General features: G+C 35.4%; 2 protein-coding genes and 1 pseudogene across 2 annotated transcripts; 2 read left to right on the forward strand and 1 right to left on the reverse strand.

Moving 5' to 3' along the window:
* Positions 1-652: 652 nt before the first annotated feature.
* Positions 653-3,348, reverse strand: LOC137726184 (tetraspanin-18-like). The gene is made up of 6 exons (XM_068465066.1): positions 2,831-3,348; positions 2,459-2,558; positions 1,846-1,926; positions 1,638-1,742; positions 1,145-1,348; positions 653-1,026 (listed from the first exon to the last, which is right to left on the reverse strand). The coding sequence occupies exons 1-6, from the start codon at positions 3,145-3,147 to the stop codon at positions 970-972; spliced, it is 864 nt and encodes a 287-aa protein (XP_068321167.1). The 5' UTR covers positions 3,148-3,348; the 3' UTR covers positions 653-969.
* A 1,911-nt stretch (positions 3,349-5,259) lies between these two features.
* On the forward strand, positions 5,260-6,286 carry LOC137726751 (22.0 kDa class IV heat shock protein-like). The gene has a single exon (XM_068465701.1). It carries the CDS (start codon positions 5,409-5,411, stop codon positions 6,021-6,023), a length of 615 nt encoding a protein of 204 aa, XP_068321802.1. The 5' UTR covers positions 5,260-5,408; the 3' UTR covers positions 6,024-6,286.
* A 6,091-nt stretch (positions 6,287-12,377) lies between these two features.
* On the forward strand, positions 12,378-15,151 carry LOC137726966 (GDSL esterase/lipase At4g28780-like; annotated as a pseudogene).
* Positions 15,152-24,360: the final 9,209 nt, after the last annotated feature.

Here is a 24,360-nt window from a genome sequence, read left to right on the forward strand (position 1 = left end):
AGTGACACACCAATACGGTGTTACAACTTTTACTCCCATCGAAAGTTCTCCAATACACTGATGCCTTGATATATCCAATAACTCTTCAAAGTAGCATTCCAAAAAAAATCATTCTTTATTATCTTCGACAAAAGAATAAAAATAAAGATAAAATTGACTTTTTTTAAGTACTAATAACAATTCTCTTTTTTTAGTGCAGCATGAAAAATAATTCATAGCGTAGATGTCTATTAAAAATAAAATAAAAAAACAAAAACAAATGTGCCCTTGTACCACATTAAGCCACAGAATGGAGGCCAAGTAGTATAGTTAGTCTAAAGCAAAGGACAGGCAAAACAAATCTCGTGAGTCTGCCATTTCTATGTGTTTCCATTTCCATGGAAGGAATCAAATAATAATTATCAGCTTCATGGACTTCTTGACAGCTGAAAGAAAGAATCCACACTTCCATAGACTCACGGGATAAATGAAAACGAAAGGGTGGGGCTTCTCGTATACTCCGGGGTATCTTATGCACCAGGGGTTTTTGACCGTTAGATCCTTAGTCAAAAACCTCGTCATACAGGATACTCTAGAGCATAATGGAATTTCGATTAAATGGGCAAAGTTCGTCAATGTGGACAGCGGAGAGAATCTTATCAATACAACAGCATGCATAATACAAGTGCAGACCCCTCAGAATTACTCAGGAATGATGACAGTAACAGACTCACAATGTTACATGTAAATCACAAGCTTTCTTCTTTTACAATTAATGACACAACATCTTTACCAGAAACACACATCCAATTCATACAAAGGAAAACCACCAAGAACACTTTTCAAGAGTTAGATATAAACACCATAACTTCCTCCAAAACAAAATTTCGAAAAACTGAAACAAGGGAACAATGATATATACTTGAGTATCAACAGAAAACCTGCTGATCGATGTTTCAGATCAGTGAGATGAAAAACCCACTACCATCTTTACTGCTTGGATTTCATACTCGGTGACGCATTCTGATTCAGAGAGCTCAACCCATACTGTGCAAAGTATACGAACGATGTGATTAGAGAATAAAAGATACTCACATTGACAAGATATCACGGATCAAGATTCGATATCAAAGTATACATTATGGCTACTCTTCAAACAAAATACCTTATCTCTTATCCGTGAGCTCCAAATGTCAGAGTGAGTCCCTTTCCCATCGCCCTTGGTTGATCCAGATGCTTGGTTTAATTGTTGTTTTAACAGGGGCTCCCGAGTTCTAGCCCTATCATCATAATCATCTTCAACATCATAGTCAGGTTTGTGAGTAGAAAGCAAGCCTCGCAGAGTTATTGATGGTAGCAGAGATAAAACCTGACATTTAAAAAATGATGGGTATAAGAAAACAATTCAATGCAATAGTAATCTTCACTAGTGAAATATAACTGCAAAGTATCTCCAATCCAAATACACTAAATACAATCAGTAATGCAATTTGGTCTGAGGCGTTAATCTTAATCGGTCTTAGCCATCCCATGAGCTTTCCTCTAAAGGTCCAAAATTTGAATTACAAATCATGTAAATGGGATAGTTCCATTGATCTTAGTCCTATGAAATCATAAACATAACGATAAACATCATCACTACATTGGACTTAGCATACCTGTATTACAATGACACCGAGCCCGACCCACCTACAGATGTCAATATTCTCTTCCACAAAAGATCGGAAACTGTCAAGTTGACCAGTTGGGTCAAATGGAAGATCCTGTGGAGGTATGAGAAACCAGATTATTCTGATAGGAAAAAGATTAAGGATAAAACCCATGCACACATATTACTGAAATTTATTTGTCATCAGAAAACGTTACCTTTTCCCAACGGCGATCAATTAAAATGAATGCCACCAAAGCTGCTTCTAGTAGAGTGAGCAAGGTTATAAGTATTGTATACTGAATTGTTTGAACAGTTAAGAAAAAAGGTAGAACACATATCACCAAATGCAGAAGGCGCATTGAAAATTGGGTTCATTCAACTCAACTTGCATGACATACAAAGGACAATACCTCAAAACTATTAAGTTTGGAGCTAGTGGTAAAGCTTCTTATTATGCAATACAAATACTCTAATCCACTAACACTTTGTCTGGAGCTTAATACAAGCAGTAGGAAGTAGTCATCTAGCTTCAAAAATACAAAACCTTCCAACTAACGAAAATGTGGGAATAAGATCACTGAAGCCTTTTGTTTCCCAGGGGCTCGTCAAATGAACACTACTACTTTAGAAGTTTCTCTCTTTTGTTGGTTTAATACTTTTAATAACCAACCAAACTGAGAACTCACAATTTATGAACTTGCCATGTCATGGGTCTTGAAACATTGATCTAAGTTTCAGAAATCGTAGCAAACCAGTAACGGGATACTAGCAAAACAATTTCTTAGCTAAAATTAGTGAAAGATTTATAGGCTAACTGGTTAAGGATACAAAGCAAAGGCAGCAGCCATTAATTGCTGCGGCTGCAATACAACCTATGAAAGTAACGCAACAGAGCAAAATCCCCAGTCCCATAAAAGAGTAGATGAACCTGCCAGCAAGAAACCAAATCATCAAATGAACAATAAAATGGGTCCCTTCGGAAACTTAATGATTTCTAAGCATCTAATGTATCAAAAAATTCAATACACCATTCCCAGAGCCCACCAAAATCCACAACTCCAAATTAACGTATCAAAATCAGAACCCTGAATTCAAATTGCTTCAATACCCAACTCAAAAAACCTCGAACTTCGAACAACAATCGAATATGATTACATGAACCAGTTGAAACTCGGCTAAATTTAGAAACTTTGAAATTACCAGGGCGCGGGAAGCTTCAGCGAGTTCAATCCGAACCCCGATCCCTCATCGAACCCAGAAACCAAATGGACAGCAAAATCCAACGGCGTGATCTGATCGGCAACCGCAGCCGATTCGGAGCTCAATAGGAGGGAGGAGAAGGACGAAGAATCAGGAGAAGGAGCTGAAGGCGGTGGCGGGACTATCGGGATGTGGTGGTTCCACTGGTTGAGCATCCATGCCGAGTAGACTAAGATCGAAACTCCGACGAAAGCTTGAAGAAAGTTGAGGAGTTTGAGGACGAAAGCTAGGGATACATGGCAGCAATTGGGCCGCATTCTGGGTATCTAAGAAATTGAGGCTGAATCAAAACCCCTAACCCTAAATTAGCTATGGCGCGCACAGTGTCAGCGGAGGAGGTGGAGTTTGTGGCAATTGGGGGCGTTTCCCTCCGCGTGAATTTTGCTTTTTTTATTTTGTTTCTATGTATCTACAATTTTCTGGTTTTTCGGAAAAGGGATTTTTGAGTCCAAGGCCTTCAGAAAGACCCTAAACGGAAAAAATCACCAGCTTTCAGAATGTGTTGTTGAAATTTACCAGTTGTGTTATTTGAAATTCACCGAGTTACACAATGTGTTTTTGTTTACAACCGTTTAAACGCGCATTTTAGGTATATTTAGTAAAATAAACAAAAGTTAATCAATCATCTCGATTGTTATAATTTGGTTTTTAAGTTAAAAACTTCATTACATGCAAAGGAAAATGTGTAAGAAAAATTGTCGTTGGAAGTGTTTTTAAATTAATTGAAAACACTGAAAGTGCTATTAAAATTAATCTTTAATAAAAATACAAGTGAATTATGAAAACAGTTGAAAATCAGGGCAAGTGACCCGATGGTAAGGGCGCGGATTGCGGCTCCCCAACCAACAAAAAAATGTGAGATGTCCCAGGTTCGATGCTCTGATATGTTGAGTCTGCTTAACTGTGCTCACGGGCGGGGTGAAATTTTCCATGGCCTCTCTAGGCCCAGAAGAGGTTGATAACCGTGGCTTTTCACCAGTTGTCCCTTTTTTTTTTTTTTTTTTTTTCATAAATACACTTCAAGTGCTTTTAAAATTCAAAATTTCTTCTCCCAAAAATACTTTTAAACAAGTCTTAAATTTAGAATAAGTGTATCCCAGAATTTCAGTTTTTTAACACTTGTTTCAATTAACTTAGATACTAATCATTTCTTCCTTTTCTTTCAATACACGAAAAAAAGTATATCGAACTGAAGGCGAATGATCAAATTAATTACAATAATTATTAACATGAGTTTATTTAAGTTGGTTGTACCAGTAATTTCGAATATTTCTTTCTGTATTTTAAATGACACTTAGCTTGATTGGTAGTTATAAAAGCTTATGCTGGGCTAGATCACTTTTGTCTCAAACATCTAAAGCTGGACTCGGTTTTATACAAGAGCCCAGAAAAAATATTTATTGAAATCAATTCATTTTACATGTTAACATTTGTGAAATTATCACTCAATACTATGATTTGGTGGTATTCCTGTTTTATGTTCAAATCTCGTAAATAACGAATTCGATACCAAATTAGGTTGCTCATTGTGTGGCTTAACCGAAATCTTTCTCCCCTTAATATAAAAATATCGATGTATTAAAAAAAAAAAAGGAAAAAAATAAAACATTTGTGAAAATATCTTCTCAAATTACTTTAGAACGGTTGGTTTCAATCAGATCCTTGCTATAATACACTATTTTTTTAGGCTTTTTTTTTATTTTTTAGTTAAATCCGAATAACTAGCCAACTTATTTTTTTGGTTCTATAAATTAAAAGACTGGGCGATTCTTATGAGTAGTATGTTGTTGAGAAGTGAACCTAGAATCTTTTATTTTTTTAAGTTGTCAATTACCATTTGAACTAAGTGATGATGTCAGGATGCTTCACATAAAATTCACACTTAAATGTTGCTTTTATATTTAAAATTTACATTCTGAAACGTATACGTAGTTTTTATATCCCATAATTCGAGCAACAATAATATGAAATATGCCAATTTTAAAGTATTTGGCATCTCCTATTGAAGAGATTTTTCAATGTAACTATTACACGAGATAGTATACCACATATTCATATATAAATGGTGGATTATGTGTGTTAAAAGGTTAATAACTTAAAAATTAAAAATTTTCATCATTTACATAAAAACACGTGATGTACCATCTGTGTTCCCGTCACAGCTAAAAATTTCTCCTTCCATTGGGCTTAGTAGTGGGTATAAATAGGAACAAACAGTTGATCTCTTGAAGCATAAAGCAAAAGGAGGAGAAAAGAAAATAGAAGGGGGAGGATGAAGCTGGAACCTTCCTGATTTCTCTAAACGGGTCTATTAATAGTTAGGTCACTTTGGAATTTTCAAGAACTATCCCATGCGTACCTCCAACGTCCATGCCATATAAATACATAGATCAACCTTCACGCCCTGACAAAGCTAGCAGACACCAGACACCAGACATTGCCATATCGATATTTTCTTCTTCACTACACCAATCCAATATTCCAGTATTCCTGCTGACAAATAAACCATATAAGAGCAATGAGGAAACAACCTTCTCTCAATATTGTCATCACCTTGTGCTTTCTCCTTTTTCTTTCTAGGTCATCCAATGGGTCCTTGCTGCCGTTCATGGATCGACCAGAAACTAGTTCTCTGGTCGATCTCTTGTCGGAGCGCTTTCCAGATCCGTTCCGAGTGCTAGAACAGCTCCCATTTGAACTTGAAAAAGAAGACAGCCTGCTGGCACTCTCACCAGCAAAAGTGGACTGGAAAGAAACGCCGGAGGGTCATGTTATAATGTTAGATGTGCCGGGACTCAACAAGGAGGAGCTGAAAATCGAGGTGGAGGAGAACCGGGTTTTGAGAGTGAGTGGAGAGAGGAAGAGGGAAGAAGACAAGAAAGGGGATCACTGGCACCGAGTTGAGAGGTCTTACGGAAAATTTTGGAGGCGGTTTAAGTTGCCGGAGAACGTGGATTTAGACTCCATCAACGCCAAGTTGGAAAATGGGGTTCTCACGGTGACGCTGGCCAAGTTGTCCCCTGATAAGATCAAGGCTACTGCAAGGGTGATTAGCATCTCTACCACCGGAGGAGGAGGAGATCAGGGTGAACCTGCCAAGCTCAAGGGTAGCGAGCCCAAGCAAGAGCTGTAACTTAGAAAGCAAGGACATTAAGTGCCTTGCTTCAAGTTTGGCTGATAAGACTCAATTTCATTTTGTGTCTTGAATTTGTAATGGTGTTGCTTACCGTTTAGCTAAGTTCTATCTTCATGACTTAAGTTTGGTTTGAGGATCATCTTGAAGTTATTCAGGATGTCATCTTCTAAGACTCCTCTTGTAATTGAGTTTGAGCTTTTCGAATAAAACTATCATTTATCTTAGAAAATGATAAATAAATAAACACATAAATATATAAAGGCCAAGAAAATTGTCCAAGTTTGATTCAATAAATTTGTTAATCTAAAGGAATAGAATGAGTTTGTGCATCGCTAAAAGCAAACGGCATATACTCCTCCATATGCATAATTTTATTTAATATTTTCATTTAATTTACGAGTGATGCTAAAGAAATTATCTTTTTTTTTATTACAAGTTGAATTCTTTTTTTTTTTTTTTAATTATTAAAAAAATGTCTAATTATCAATGGCTAATAGTTTATAGATCGGAACCCAAATTTTGAAAAAAAATTTGGATCCGGATTTCGAATAAATGTTTGAAGAGTACAAATTTGATACGAGTGATATGGAGTATGGAGAGAAGAGAGAGAGAATTGTAGATGAGAAGTCTGCAATTGCAAAAATGGAGATGGCCGCAGCTGGAGAAGAGGTCTGCAATTGCAGAGATGGATGCGGCGGAAATGGTTTAGCAATTGCAGCTTTAGAACCTTCTTTCTTTTTTTTTTCTTTTTTTTTTAATATTTTATTTTGAGTGTAACAATATATAATATACTAAGAATATCGAATATCTCCAACTCATGAGATAAAATTTAAAATATAAACTTCAAAACTTCCCAAACCATCTCAACCATTAGATAGGATTTAAGCGGCTTATATTATTCTGGATTCACTAAATTATAATATTTCAGAACTTTTTTTTTTTTTTTTTACTTATAACTAAATCAAATGAGATTAAATTTAATTGTAAAAAAAGATTTGATGACCCAAATCAAATCTAACATCTAAAACAATTTTAAAAAAATATTTAAATCAAATATAACTTAAAACTTTATAAATACCTATATATTTGTAAGATATTAATTACTTATTGGAATTTAAATATTTTTTATTAAAATGTTTAGAAAATTAAATTAGAAGAATCTTCATAAATTTTATTTTTAAAGACGTTACAAAAAAAAAAAAAGGCTAAAATTATTATTTAATAATTTCGGACTAGCCATTCAGTACTACGGTTTGGTGGTATTTCTTTTCATTTGGAAGTAAGAGTTCTTAGATTTGAATCTTGTGGATGGTGAATTTGATACCAAATTAAGCTGCCCATTGTGTAGCTTAGTTAAACTTCATTTTCCTTTACTGTAAAAATATTGATGTACTCAAAAAAAAAAAAAAAATTCGGACTAAAATTTTAAGCCATAAGGGATGAAGGAGAAAAACAGTTTTTAGATTATGGCTTAAAATTTTCTTACTAAATTTTTAAGTTTTATCCCTAAGGTTGGAGATGATCTAAAAGGAGTGAAGAAATCGGCATTTAGCTAGCTTTTAGTTAAGGGTTTTTTTTAAGCAAATGAGTCGGAGCAATTTTATAAAATAAGGAATGCAAGCCCAACCTTTTATTTTACCATAGAGAATAAGGGCCCAGCAATAGGGGCTTAGAAAATGACAAAACTAATATAAGGAGTCTAAAATTTAAGAGACATACTTACATATATATTTTTTTTATTTTGAAAACAACACACTATTGAATGTTCAGTTATGAATTATATAGTAAATTTATAATCAATTTATTTAGATCCGTCTAATCTATCCGACGTGTGAAGGCTAGCGTCTCCTCCTTGGTGCATCCTCCTCTCTCCATTGTTTTCTTGTTGTTCTCTTTGTCCATCATCATTTTCTTGCTTCTTCCTCTGTCTCCGAATCGGATCTGGGTGGGCATTCAAATTTATTTTTCAAAGGGAAATAATAATTACCATCGTTTCTGACAAGTGTGGTTCCACTTATGTGCAAATTCAAAGACGAATTCTACTCAAATAAACATTACAAATTTAATTATAACCACAAAAAAATTCAAGCCCAATCTAGTCCTTCTCGTTTCCTCAACATCAAACAATGGCCATGAATCTAGTTCTGTCCCAGCCAATCCAATCAAATACTTAAGTCATGTCCATTCCAATTCATCCCAAGCCACCAAACAAACAGATTGGATTGGTTAAGATTGAAACTCTGAGAATTTGAAAATTGAATCAAAGAAGTGTGAGAAAGCAAGTTATTGTTTGGTTGGAGGAATTAAACTATAAAACAATAAATTACAAAAAAATTCATTTAGAGAGCATAGCTTGTTCTGAAGTACTTTTAAAATGGTGAATTGTTTTTAGTGAAATTATTTCTGAAGCCAATCCTTGTAAAATGCAAGTGAATTTTAAAAAAACACTAGTTACATTTTTTTTCTTAAAAGCACTTTAGGCGCTTTCTTTTGAAACAAAAAAATATTCTCTAAAAGAAGTTTAAGAATCAGTGGAATTATATTATTACTAGCCCATTGTGATGTTATGCCCACCCCTCTCCTTAGTGTAAATACTATCGTTTGTTAAAAAAAAAAAAAATCTCTAAAAGCGTTTTAATTATTTTAAAAGTACTTTCAAATGCTAATCCAAGACCGTCACTTTCAAGCCGTTTTGTGGCCCAACCACGGCGATTTAGCATCAAGAAAGGTACCATTCTCTTCATCTCGTCGGGAAGTATGATTTTTGTTTTTGAATCACTCGATTTGATTGAGTATTGAAAAAGTTATGAACGTTTAAAGTTTATCTAGTTTCGGTGAGTTTTCCAGTTTTCTTACGGACCAGTCACCTTTCAGGTTATTTTCCAGCCATCTCTGGCAATCATTGAGTTTCCAAATAGGTGTAATCTTGTTCTACACTTTCCTATCATCATTTTGATATATTATGGATCGAATTTGATTAAGAAACGATTGAGTTACGAAACTTTAAAAATTGTCCAAACTTTTGACCAAGAGCTCCAGGACACTTAACGGAGTTTTTAACGGAATGATCAAAATAATGGATGGTGGACAATCTTAGAAACAATTTCTATTGATTTTAAATATCAGGAACCAAAGTGACGTGTTATGCAAATCTCAAGACTAAAAAGTCTTCAATTAATTTACAAAACTTATTATGCACTTCAGGTGGCACAATAAAACTACACGTTGAACGACATACAGTTCGATCACATCACAAATGCTAATCAATTAATTTCCAAAACTAATAATTTTGTTCCCTTCATAAAGAAGAAAAGGAGTACATACGGTCCAACGATTGGGCCTTGATTAGATTGGTCTGGATCTCTTTTGTCTTAAAAATCTAAAGCTGGACTCAGCCTTGACTCAACCAGAATACCTCTCAAAACATTTTTTCTTCTTCCTCTACGCACTCTATTTAATTTTGTTCCTTTTTTCGTTTAATTTATTAAGTTTGGATGGCGAAAATTTTGAAGGAATGTTTAAGAACAATAAATGGTGAATAGTAATTATAGTTTTTCTTGTGAAAAAAATATCTTTCCAAAACACACTAATTTGGACCAGTTGGTTCAATCAGATCTTGCTATCATCTTATTCTGGTGACACAAAACAAGACAATGTAATACAGCACATATCGACAGAGGAATTTAATAGCCTAAAAATGAGTTGGGATTAATGTGAGCTAAGCTAACTGTTTAATTAGTGGCCTTTGTTTGACTATAGATAAATCAAGAAAACTTATTTTTGTTGTAAACCAAAATATTTTTAAAAGAATTAACATAAATATTAAAAAAAAATGAAGGCTATATATGGGGTGGATCATGAATAATTTTTGTCATAATTTGGCGAAGTTTGATTTAATCTGTTTACTTAATATGATTTAGGAGAAGCCAGGGTTTTGTACTTTTGTTGCTTAAGAGGTAAACAACATCAGCACCTGCATCGAATTTAGAAGTATCATGTATTTCGATTTCCTTAGGGCCGTCTCTGAGATTTTGGGAGCCTTGTGCGAAATTTATAACAGGGCTCCTCCTTAAGGTATTTAAAAAAAATAGGACAATATATTGATGCTAGCTAGAAAATTATTACTTAAATCAAAATAAACTTTAGCACTCACTAATTACAAGTTTATAAATGTCATTAATAATAAGTAAAAAGAGCTACAAACATAACTTTTACTCAATAATCAAAAGCGTACAATGAGCTAGCAATAATGTGGTTTAAAGAATCAAACCTAAGATCTCTCACTTACACTTACAAGTGAAGAGGAATATCACTAGACCATAAGTAGCATGAAACAAAAGATTTTTGAATGTGATGATTTTAATCAGATGAGTTATGATATAGGCGCCTCATTTTTTTTAATTTCTTAGATAAAACATATGTTCTTTTTAACAATTTAATTAAATATTCGTCTACACTTTTCTAGATATAGGACATTAGTAATTTTAGATGATAAAATTTTGGGGGCCTCTTCAAATTTGGGGCCCTATGAGACTGCACATTTCGCTCCCCAACGCCCCCTCTGGTTTCCCTTGTTCCTAATACCATTTGAACATTCAGTTTCATGTTCATGTTGGAGGGCGGGAGCGAAGCCGAACAAGAAAAACTAAGCACCATATTGAATTGGCAAGAACAAGTGACTAAACCAAAATATTTTACTCTAAAAATGTATAATCTGTGATACCATATTGAATTGGTGAGAACAAGTAGCTAAACCACAATATTGTACTCTAAACATGTAGAATTTGTTTTACCACGATAATATATGTATGACTTTTGGAGGCAAGCAAAACGCATTAAGGCCATTTGGTAGGACTGCATGAATGCAACAATATTGATCGGCCTAGGAAGCGAGACTTCCATATATATGAATCTCCATGCACCAAAATTAAGGAGAACAGAGCTATATGTTAATTAATTATAACAATTCTCTCCTTTTACGTCAACAGTGTAGAGCCACTGACTTAGTATAAGATTATATTGTAACATCAGTTGTGCTAACAAAATACACTCACGCGTGTATAAATGTATAAATGACTATCTGCAACTGATGCTAATAGATCTCACGAAGCATCAGCGGTAGACACTTTGCTGCAAATGAATTTTTGACTGACTATCCTAGCATTTATGTCATCAATGCATGCACAAAGCAATTAATGTACGTGGATACTAGAAACTCAACGGATTGTTTACAATGCTCATTAAAATTCAGGTACGTATATACCAAAAGACAAGGACATATGAGACGTACAAATATTTTTGGGGAAACCCTAGCTATTGAAATAAATAAAACCCTAGCTGCTCCGCACTTCTACTCCACGGGGTTGGAGAGGTTTCATCTACTCCACGGGGTTGGAGAGGTTTCATCTAATCCAAGCCTGCTCATTTATGTTTCTCACATGGAGCCCTAAACTGGCACACTGTATCGACCGAAAATTGCAAGTATCCAGGTTCCAGAACACAAAAAAGTGTGAAACTACGTTGTCATTTGAAAATGACTTCTTCCTACCATGTCAGCTATATCATCTTAACAAAAGTTAAAGTGAAAAAATCCCCTCAGATATTTCCTCTGCATGGATTTGTTTTCTGAGAAAATACAAGCTCAATAATGTTTGGACAGATTTCGGTCTAGAGTAGCGGCCGCAACAATCAGCCAAGGGGTCGTGAACATCTAATATATCTTTAAAAAGCAATCTCGTGAACTTCTAATAGTGTATCAAGGAAGCCATGGTTACAATCTGCCAAACGGCCAGCCTTTTTTTCTTCATTATTTTGTGTATGAAATAGCAGTTGTTGCACATTTATAAGCAGCTAGCGTTCTTGTTTTTCTGGACTCTCCAAAGAAAGAGTAATCACCCACCATTCGAAGAAAACACAAGTGAACGGTTAATCAGAACATATGCAACCCTACAAATTAAGGGAGAAAAGTTTGCATGACCCGTATGTTCCGATTCACATGATGTGAGATAAAAATACAACTGAAATACATACTTGATACAGCTCGGTTTTCATCACAGACTACAATTGTATTTTTTGGTGAATAATTTCACAAAGAAAAGTATTATAGTGTATCCATATTGGGATTAGCTAGCCTAATGATGAGAGTGTGCAGTGTGATGGGTAGGAGTGGGCTGAGGTTCGAAAATCTCCAATCTAACTAAAAAAAGTAGCTCATTTATTTCCATGGGCTCAACAAACAAAACAATTAATATTCACATATCATGAACCTCCAAAATCTAGCCCTCACAACTCTATAAGTACAACTTGTGCAACTGATCAGAAGCCATAACATTTCATACCAACCTAGTCTCAACGAAGAGAATTTAACCTAGAGAGCAATATGTCAGGTAGAACTCCCAGCTGCAGGGTCTTTACTGCTGTCGCTCTGATAGTGGCAATGGCTGCAATTGCACCTGAAGCCGAAGCAGCACCTGCTTTCTTTGTGTTCGGGGACTCACTCGTCGACAGTGGCAACAACAACTACTTAGCAACCCCCGCACGCGCTGACTCGCCTCCCTACGGCATTGATTTTCCGACCCACCGGCCGCTTCTCCAATGGCTTAAACCTCCCCGACATTATCAGTACTATGATCACCATCGATCTAACTAGCTTAATTTAATTACAGTTCCCCCATTTCTCTTTCATATGGTAACACATAAATTATATGTGTAATAAATAGGTGAGCAAATAGGATCTGAACGCGTATTGCCATATTAGAGTAGCGAGCTCAGAGGACAAAAGCTGCTTATTGGAGCCAACTTTGCTTCTGCAGGAATCGGAATCCTCAATGATACTGGGGTTCAATTTGTAAATCCCTTAACTACCGAAAAAGCCACTACCACACGGGCTTTTCTTTTTTTTAGTAATCTAATTTTTGGTATCATAGATTTTCTTTTCTTTCCTAAGAAGAGGAAATTATTAGTTATACTTTCTAGCTCTACTTTATTAGTATTTTTTTTTCTTCTAAATTTATTATTAATAAGGAGAGAGTTCGAAACTATCACAACAATTAGTTATACTTTATCTTCTAGCTAGCTAACTCTACTTTATCAGTTAACTAAGTGAGAAATTATGTGAAATAAAAAAATAAACAAGTGGAAATCAACCAAATTAACTTTTTTGGACAATTCTGTCGTAACCATTAAATATGACGGTTACTTTTTTCTTAAAGCATAGAATCATAATCACCGCTAGATCTGTAATGTATGTCACACATTATTATATGCATTGTCATTGTGTCATTGTGTGTCATTCATTGTTGTAGTATGAGGTCACCAAGTGTGTCTTCCTACAAAAAGATGAAACTTTTCATACTTTTCTTATCCCTATCATTGTTGTTGCCCATATACGTTTCACTTCTGCTGTGAAGAATTCGAACATGATTATCAAATAAGCTGCAAAGTTAATTGTGTTTGTGTTCTTTTTAATTACCACTGCAGGTTACTATTATAAGGATCTTCAGGCAGTTTGAATTGTTCCAACAATACCAGCAACGACTGACTGCACTTGTTGGAGCAGAACAGGCAACACGGCTAGTGAACAGTGCACTTGTGCTCATAACTCTCGGAGGCAATGACTGGGTCAACAACTATTTCGTCCAACATGTCTCTCCAAGACCACGCCAGTACTCCGTCCCTGCTTTCTCCACTTACCTCATCTCAGAGTACCGCAAAATTTTATTGGTAATGTATTCCCGGCTAGAACGCATTTTCAGTCCCTGTAATTTTCACAAAGTTCCACTTTCGTTGATATATTTTTCAATCGCAACGAATTTGGTTCTTGTAGTTTATAAGGGAAGTAATTTGCATACTCTATTTTCTCCACATTCACTCTTTCCTTTTTCTTTAGCGTTTGGTTGAACAATCAAAGAAGTATTAATGAACAAGAGGTGAAGTGCACTAAGAGAATTGTAACTTGTTTCGATCTGAGTACATTCATCAAATTATGTTGCCTTTTTGTATGAAATTCGTCAAATTACGGAAGTTGGCAGAATTGTTATAGGTTATGTATACACCACATCAACAATCCATCTTGCCGCTCAAAATATGTCACATTATTTCGTGAGCTTGAAAAAATTACAATGTGGTATTAGAGTACTACCATCTAGTGTCATTACTTACTTATCATATGCTATAACATGAACGAATTGATTACACCACATGAAGTTTCTATAGTGGTATCGAAAAATCTTTGTGACAAAGTTGTAAATTAAGTGCAGAAACTATATGAATTAGGAGCCCGAAGAGTGTTGGTGACAAGTACAGGCCCATTGGGCTGTGTTCCATCTGAGCTAGCCCAAAGGAGTGTAAACAGTGAGTGTGTCGCAGAACTACAAAATGCAGCATCAATCTTCAACCCACAACTCGTCCAGATGACTCAAGGACTCAACAGGCAACTCAGTTAAGATGTTTTTATCACTGCTAATGCATTTGATATGAACATGGACATCATCTCCAACCCCGAAAATTTTGGTTTGTCCTCAAAACCCTCAGAAACCCTTTGTTCGACGTCTCAATTTGAACTTGACTATGCAATTATGTTCGGACTAATGTCTTGATCGTTGTTCAGTAAACTTATAATGTTGATACCAAACTTGTTAAATCATAGAACATATTGTGTCTTTCAAGTTAGTTTCATGTAAAAATATAACTTATAAAAAACTGCTTGGCCTCAATTCCAATCTTGTTCAGTCTCGGCAGCCAAACGAGTCGAGTCTTTCAATCAATATTTGGTTAGCCTTTGAAAGTAATGTATTTGCTTCATCTTTGACAGGTTTTGTGACATCAAAAGTGGCATGTTGTGGGCAAGGACGCTTTAATGGGTTGGGACAGTGCAATCCAACGTCAAACCTGTGCCCAAACAGGGATCTCTATGCTTTCTGGGATGCTTTCCATCCAACTGAGAAAGCAAACAGGCTCATTGTGAAGCAGATTATGTCCGGGTCTAGCAAGTACATGAACCCAATGAACCTAAGCACCATGATGGCTTTGGACTCAATGAGCTAATTATTATTAATTTCTAAATTAATTAGCCTCTTATAGTGGTTAATTACCAGCTTGGATTATGCTATTGTGTAATGATTATGTAATGCTTATGTGTTATGGCTTTGTCAAATCAATCGGCATAGAGCCTTAATTATAAAAGATTAATTAATTAAGTACACAATGTTTATGCATATTGTCTCATAGCTTGGCAAACAATTCGATTGCGAAGCAAATTGTTACCAATAGCTCTTTCGTCAAGTGTAATTCTTTTTTCAATGTTATTAGAAGACATCCCAAATTTAATGTTTTCTCGTCTGTTGATCGACAAACCGGACATTTGACAAACATATTCATCAATCATAAAGATTATAGCAACTTAACTCGTATATGAATAATACAAAACACAATATAAAGGTTCTTGGACTCATCTTGCAAATAGAAACATGAAGATGCATGCATGCTACGTGGACTAGATTTTGTCCACTGCGCCAATGTCCAAAACAGGGGTTTTTCCTTCAATGTTCTTCCTCTCCATTAGTCCCATGGATGGCCTCTTCAGCCCCTTTTTTTTTATGCTTCCGAGCACCAGCCGATCCAGCCACGAAAACATCGGGAGGAACTTGTCAGTCAGCCAAACTGGAAGCCATTTTAGCAAGAAAACTGCCAATTCGAATGTGGATATTCTGAAGATTTCTCTAGGCATAACATGAACTTGTAAAGAAACAGAGCAAAACTTATTAGAATCCCATTAAAGGTTAAAACTCAAAATAAAAAAAATTAAGGTTTTGTTTGATAACCATTTCGTTTTTAGTTTTCAGGCAACCAAAAAGTACTTTTACCCAACACTTACCGAGCTTCTAACCACCATCGATGGCAGGCCAAGAGAGACTTCCATGACAGAATTTCTAGTATGGTCTACCACCAACATTTTGATATCGCCTCAACACTTATTGCTAGGTGTTGGGTTTTATCAAAAAAGATCTCGATGATATTAGGCATCCGTGTATTAGTTGTATATTATTTTATCATATAACTAGTGTGAAATCCTATTCTCCAACAGTCTCATCGTACTTTGGGGATTGAACGCAAGAGTTGAACTTTTGGGTTGATCTCAAAGTGTTTTGCGTATGACTCAAGGTATAGTCGATGAACTATCGTTTTGTTTGGTACTCATGGAAGTCTTATGGGAATGGAAGCTATGCGAGTTGGCGAAATGCCTTCTGAAGGTGAAGCTTGAGGATCTAGAAATGAAATATTTTTGCTCACCATTCTAAGTGATTTTATTTGATGTCGTTACGTGATGGTGATGCACACCAACAACACCATCTTATTTATTATTGTTGGATGAGTTTGAATTAACCTATTTACTGCACATATCTGAAAATTTAAACTAGTTCAACTCAATGGCGGATCCAGGATTTTAGACTCAGGGGGGTCCCAATAATAAAGATAAAAAAATTATAGTGAAAAATGTCCTCTCCACTGCTGCTTGCACATCCATGGCGGCAACAAGCCTCTCCATTACACCCAATGGCAGATGTAGGATTTTAAGATTATGTGGTCTCAATATAAAAGTTCAAAAAAATATTAGATGAAAATATAAATTATAAAAACTAAATTTGTCCATAACGAAGTTTCATACTCGAAAATGTGTCATTATAGATTTATTGCAAACTAGAACGAAAATATCCATAATATAATTGAAATTATCTAAAATTAGAATTGAACTACTTAGTTTGTGAAGACGGGGAAGGAGACTGGGGTTGTGCTAGTGGGTGGGGAGGTGACTGGAGAATGGGATTAGCCAATTAGGAGTTAGATATGGAATTGGAAAAATTCTTACTCTATTTGAAAGTTGAACCATTTTGTTTAATAAAAAATTGCAAAAACTATATATTAAAGAACGTTGTATTGACGCACCGTTTTACTTAGAAGGTTTTTTCAAACCATATATTAAAAGCACCATTTTCCCAAGTCATTTGAATAAAAAGTAGTCTTCTTTCTTCTTTCTAGTTTGCAAAATACCAGAACACTTTGCAGCTCCGCTACTCTTCTCCTCCACCATATATGCCCAGACTTGGGTGATCCTCAGAGGTCCTCATAGAAATTTATCCCGGCTTCTGGTGGTGCTAGGACCACCTAGGCCCCGTAACAGATTCATCCCATTGCACCTGCTCAAATTGTTGGAGGGTCCCGAAGGTCGATCACAAGTGTTTCCTCGAGCTTTCGGAGGATCCTGGAACCTCCTGGGTCCCTATATGGATCCGTCACTGGTTCAACTAATCACTAAGGTAGTGAGCACCACCATTACCACTTTAGGATTGTGGTATATAATTAGTTGTAGAAAGATCTAGTCGCCACCGAAGCCACAAGGGGCCATCTAAATTAATTCTTTTCTTCCCAATAAGCTCCAATTGCATCATAGAAATTACAGTATATAATTAAGTTGTAGAAATTTGATCAAATGTCTTACAATATCTCTAGAAAAGTTGTTACTGTATTTGTACGTGATCAGTCAAATGTTCAAATATTTTTTTTTTTTATATAAAACATATCCGGATTATTGCATGTATTACAAGAGGATGTTACCAAATACATAGTTGCATTATATTTAGCAACGGGATATTTGAAAATAGGGAATAATACCTAGTACGTAAACCCTCATGCACTCACATTTCTGTATCATCTAAGTTACTGACGAAGCTACATAAGTGCAAGGAGGTGCAACTGCATCTCCAATCGTCGGAAATCTTCACTAAGATTGAGGAACCACCCCTTTAGTTCTCTAAATTTGTCGGAAAATGTTGGTGCTGCAACTTGCGCCTTCTTTAAAAATAAAAATAAAAAAATAAGGAAAAAAAAAATTAGGCGCGACGTTGTTTTAGACCTGAGGTAAAATATATATCGAAATGGGTGTCATTTTGGTTTAGGAAAAAAAACTAAGCACCAAAAAGTAGGGGTGGGTTCGGTACAGTTACCATACCAAAATCCCTGTACCAATTATCATACCAAATTTTCGGTTTGACAAAAATTCATTACTATTACCATACCAAACTTTCAATGTACCGAATTTCGATATACCATGATATGATAATGGTAATTGCCACTTTGTTTTTTGCTACTTTTTTGGGCCAAATTTTGATTTTTTTTTTTTTCCTAACCCATTTTAAGAGCAAGACCTTTTTTTGTACATTTATCTCATATATTGTAGCCTAAATTATCTATCATTCATCACACATTATAAATCAAATGATGCATTCAAGATTCATGAAGGAAAGTAAGGTTAGAATGCAAATAGAAGTTACAAACCATATTCAATCAAGAATATTACAAGATAATCTCATCAAGCGAAGAATATTACAAGATAATCCCAAGATATTACTTAAATAATATCTTCGAGAAAATTGTTTCTCCATCCATTATACAAATGACTCACCTTATCCAATCAAATGCTAACACATGTTAGGTAAACTGTACACATACAGTTGGCATAGTTCCTATAAAAACCTCATTCTCCACTAAAATTCTGATAAGTTTTTGCAACGAAGTTAAGCCCTAAGCTCTCTAGAAACTTACACATCGTGGGACGCATCACTTTGGTCGTTGATCCAAGGTGTTTATTTGTTTTTCAGGTACAATTTCGTCAAGACTGAAGACGAAAAAATTTTGCTACCACAAATCGGTGTTTTCAATTGCAAGTGCCTTTTTTGAGATATTAGATCAGTCTCTCAATGAGAACACCAATTTGTGGTAGCAAAATTCCATCGTGTTCAGTCTTAACGAAATTGTACTTGCAACAAATAGACATCTTTGATCAACGGCAAAAGTCAAGCACACGCCCATGAGGTGTGGGGTTGGCCAATGGATCAAAGGTGTTTACTTGTTTCGTAGGTACAAATTCATCACTTGAAGATGAATGATTTTTGCTACCACAATGTTGATGGCCATAGGTACGCTCTTGTTCACATGCCTAAGTTGGAGGCCTTAGATATGAGTGAAAATCCTATTGAAGATGATGAAATCAGGTTGGTTGTATTTTCAATCTACACATATGCATTGAGCATTATAACCACAAGGTTTAATATTCTAAATCATCGATATATCTAATTCCGTACTTTGTCGGAGCATCCGGAAAGTGCATTCCTTTTGCTGATTTAATGTTGAAGAGTTGTGAACTTTGCTGTGATGGGGTGACTCTTCTCATAGATACCCTTTCAACCCTAAAAAGACCATTGAAGCCTCTATCTGTTGCTGATAACGACCCGACCTCGGCAGGTTTGTCTGGTTGACACTACCATAGACATTACATGTCATTACTTATGTTTCCTTCTCAATACTTACTGTGTCCATACTCACTCTTATGCAGCAAAGTAGCTCCAGCTTCGGGAAAAATCTTGTCTGCATCAATTCAAGTACTCGATGTTCAAGGCATTGGATTGGGTTCATCTGGTTTTCGGGAACTACAAGATGACATAACGAAGGTTCAAATTGATAGATACTTTTTCTTTATATATAAGATTATTGTGGCTGATTCCAGGAGATTGATCTTATTTTTAAATTATGTGTAGCAAAAACCAAGAAGGATTGAAGCTGCAAAGTTTTTGGCAAACCTCATATCAGGGGCTCCAGAGCTTGTTACAGTCAATTTTGCATACAATCTTATGCGTTTAAACTCCTCGACCATCATATTCTCTGTCATTAAAGCTGCTAAGTATTTATTTACTGTATCAATTTTTTTCAAGTAGCTAATGCCATTAATTGGATCATTAACTTTTCTGCCGCCACCAGTTGCTTCGTCATCTATATTAGCATTACCAAATAATTTAAGCTGTCAAATATTAGGTTATCATGGTTCCACTTTGAGTTAAATCGTTGACCTTGGACCTTCTCTGCGTGTCTCTCTTTTGGTTCAATACTGTTGGTGAATAAATCAAAGTGAAGCGTTCATGCAAAATCTTAGTTAGTAGGAAGTAAAATAATTTATATTCCTGTGTTGAGCCTGTTGCTAACTTTATCTATTAGGTAAACTTGAGTGTCTGGACTTGAGGGGAAATATTTGGGATGATCAATCAGATTATGCCTCTATGCTTGCTGACGCCCACTGTAATGGAAGGCCTGTTTTCATTCTTTCTTCTTCACGAACTGCGAATGCACCCTATGACGATGATCCTTAGATGGGATATGGCTATCAAACTGTAGTTTTATTCAACACTTGTTAAGCATGCAAATGATCCCATTGGATGTACGTACCAAAAATTCTCAGCTGTGCAGCAAAATATGCAGGTATTATGCTTTTTAGATGTGATTGTGTATATTACTTGCGTTTAAGGCTGTGATAGCTATTAGCTAGCACGTATATGCTTCAGTTGTCAGTTCTTTCTCATTTACGGGTTCGATGTGTTGTAAAATTTATCACTGATATATGGATTATCCTAGTAAGTGAGTTGGTACTGTTCGGAAACTTTTGAGTTGGAGAATGCCACGGTCAATCACCCTCGCCTGTGAAATCAGCATACCAGCACATGGCTAACCTTAGAACGCTCTTCTTGTCATTGGAGCTTCCACGTAAAAATTAAAGACGCAGTTTATGCTTGTGTAGCAACTAGCAAGTCACATAAAGAAGTGGTTGCCACTGCTCACCACCACTATAAGATAAAAGGGTAAGGGCTTTACCTATTGTGTTTTGTTATGTATCCATCAAATCCATTGCCCAAAACGGAACCATCACAAAAACTAGCAAATTGTTGCTGCTAGGACCAAAGGGCATGGAAACTTGCACAGCACATTTTCGACCGAAAGGTGCCATTTATATATGGTACAAGCATCTGGATATCTTTTGACAATCATAGTTCATTTATAAGTCGGGGAGAGAATTCGAACTTAAGATCTAGAAAATTCCAACTTTAACCAGTGATGAACGCGATACAGTTTGGTACAGACTAGATCTCAAACGGAAAACACAACCAATGAAGTGCAATGGTTGGAATCAGTTCATTTGACTCCTTCTAGTACACAGACCGCAGTAGCGCTCGTTTCCTGCTTCGTTGCCAATCTACAAGCTCATCCAATTGATCAAGAACATAATTTAGTTCCCAAATCTCACCCAGCAAAACCTAAAAGGCTGGATCAGCCAACCTGTGAAGGTCAAAACTATTTTTACAATAACAATATTGGCATCATCCACCCCCACTTTCAGAGGGGCATTTTAATATTATGTTACTATTAACCTAGCATAATGGAGCAAGCAAAGCTAAAACATACCACTGTTGCCACTTAGTACTACAGCTAGTGGTATTCTTTTTCACTTGTAAGTGAGAGGTGTTAAGTTTGATTTTCGCCAAATGCGAATTTGAACCACATTATTGTTAGCCCATTGTGAGGTTAAACCCACTTATTTTATTGTAAATAATAACGTTTGTTAAAAAAAAAAAAACCACTTTTTATCCTTTTTTTTTTTAGTTTTGCCCTGTCCAATTGTTGAAAATGGGGTTGTTTTATCCTTTTTTTTTTAGTTTTGCCCTGTCCAATTGTTGAAAATGGGGTTGTTGGCTAGGCTTCGTCATCAAGTTGGGCTTTTTATTATCTTCTAATAAAATTGTCGTCTCCTTCCTAATCCTCTCAATTAACAAGAAGATTATCATCATATTGTGATAAATGACCCATGAACTAACAATTAGTTACTCATTATCTGGTTCAAACTTCTTATCTGTTTTGTCTGCATCATCTCTAATCATCATGGGGCAGGACTTTCTGGCAGATAAAACATGGGGTCCCAAATGAATTATCCTTTTGACAAACCAACCTTTTTTCCTAATTTACAGTCGGTCGGAAATTTTCCAACTATGGTTGGTCAGGATCAAAATTTTCAATCCAACTTTCAGTTCTACTCAAATTTACGTTTGGTCATGCGACGCATGCGTGGATTAGGCTAATTGATCGTGACAGTTGGAATCTTTCTATGTGTAGATTATGTAACTTTGAATTTTGTCTGGTAAAAAAGGTTGGGTTATGTAACATTTTTCGCACAAGATACGTAAATGGCTTGTTTGGTTTTAAAAACTGAACTTGATCTGATAACTTGTAAAATTCAACGAATGTTGAAAGTAGAGGTGAATAGTTTTATTCATTTTGAGGGTATTACCACGAAATTAGAATACCCAAAAAACGAAAAAAAAATAAAATAAAAAAAAAAACTTATCTATTCTAATCATACTATTTACGTGTGAATTAGAATGAATAAGTTTTATCGACAAGTAATCAATCTTTGAAGTTCAAGTTGAACAAAAAATTCTTCATTTTTTCCTTAAACATACTTCGAGACTTGAATATAGCTGCTATCCAGTCTGATACAAACTAAAAACTAAAGATTATCACCAATTATAATTATATTAAAGAAAAAACCGATTTTGTGAAGAATTTTTGTTGAAACAATGAAGGGCAATCAAACAGTTCAATTTCATATAAAATTCACAAAAAAATATTACTTTCATAATAATATCATTCCAGAAGCAGGACACGCAAGGTGGTGGCCGCGGAACAAAAATTTCCCAGCCTGGATTCTGCAATTTAAAACAAAGAATATTCCTCATTTGATTATTTATTTACACATTTAAAAAAAAAAAAAAACAAAGGATATTTTATTTTCTAAGACACCAACAGTAGAGCAAATCTTTAAGAAATCAAATTACTTAATAAAATAAACTTTTTCATGGAATTGCAGCTTCATACGATGAAACAAAAATTAAGAAGATATAGAAATAGAACTTTTTTTTTTTGACAAACATAGTGGAGGAAATTGTTAGTTGTTGGAAAGAAAGGAGAATCAGTGAGGATTGAATCCACAGAAGAGTGTATAGACATGATTGTTTTCCGTCATTATGATAAAATGTCATATACAAATAAAACTAACATTTTGGTAGAAATTTTGTGTTCATACCAAACCAAATAAAAGCGTTTTGAATCATGAAATAGTAAATGACTAAAATAAACATGAATGTTGAAAGGGGTTTCAATCATATTATGTGTCGCATGAGCCACTGTCTGATTAGTTTCGGTTTCCATCTCCTCTGCCTACCAATTTGGTGATGCAGGACAACAGCCACAAGTAATTGTTTCTCCTTTTTTTATTTATTTAATATTTTAATTGTGTTGTCTACTTTCATGTATTTCTGTAGTTGATATATGGGACCATGGTCCATGTGAGAGCCAGGTAGGAACAAGTGATGCTCCTGTAACTTCTAAGAGGATTTTTCATCCATCGTGAATGGTACTTTCCAATTCTTAATGCGTTATCGTACCAATGAAAATACTAGGTCAGGTCGAAGATTTGATTTGATTTGATTCGCTTCATTGTAACGAAAGAAAATGAGGAAACAAACATAAACTCGTTAACATGTAGTGTCTTTAAGGAAAATAGTTGTGAGACCCACATTACATCGAACTTCAATAATTTAGACTGTCTATTTTTCACGTTGCACCTTATAGATCATCTTTGCAAAATATTAGCCAAATTAGAAATGTTTAAGACATCTAATTCAGTTCAAAGAAATCAATAAACATTATATTCTAAGAAACATTGAAATTTCATCGTGACCTACCACACAACGAACTTCGGTACTATGAATCGTCTATTTTTCAAGTCGTACTTCATATATCATTCTTGCAAAATATTGGGAAATTCATAAAATAACCATAATTTGCACCATGAATAGAATTTTTGCCAACCATCACATTATAACTTTTCATCGTTCTAATCGAAACTTAACGTGAAAATACTTAAACGCCCTCGTTGACTGAAAATTGTTAAAGCTGTATTCTATAACTTCTGTTCTTTGGTCCCAATCGGGATCCAAATTGAATGAAGAAACGTTTGGGAAATCAACCGAAACCGTCCGATTGATTCCACGATCATACGGCTAGCCTTTTAATGCTTTTGGGACGGATGTTCCAACGACCATCAAGCTCAATGCTGCTTCGAAGCTCCAAAACCTCCAAATCGGAGCAACTCGGTATCAAATCCTCCACCGTTCGGTTGAGTCCTAAATTCTCAACATACCCATTCCTCATAAGGGAGGACTGAAAATCGAAGTATTGACTACCTCGTCAAGAGGATCAGATAAGAAAGGAACTTGGCTGCTAAAATATTAGCAGCAGTTTCTGTTGATCACCAATCACAGATGGACACGTAAACACTTATTCAAGTGATTAATTTTTTAATCACAGATTGGACACATGTTCATCTGTGATTGGTGATCAGCAAGAGCAGCTGCTGATTTTTTCATCCAAGTTATTTCCATCAAATCATTCAAAT

This window comes from Pyrus communis, chromosome 2 (genome assembly GCF_963583255.1).
Source record: "Pyrus communis chromosome 2, drPyrComm1.1, whole genome shotgun sequence".
NCBI classification, from domain to species: domain Eukaryota; kingdom Viridiplantae; phylum Streptophyta; class Magnoliopsida; order Rosales; family Rosaceae; genus Pyrus; species Pyrus communis.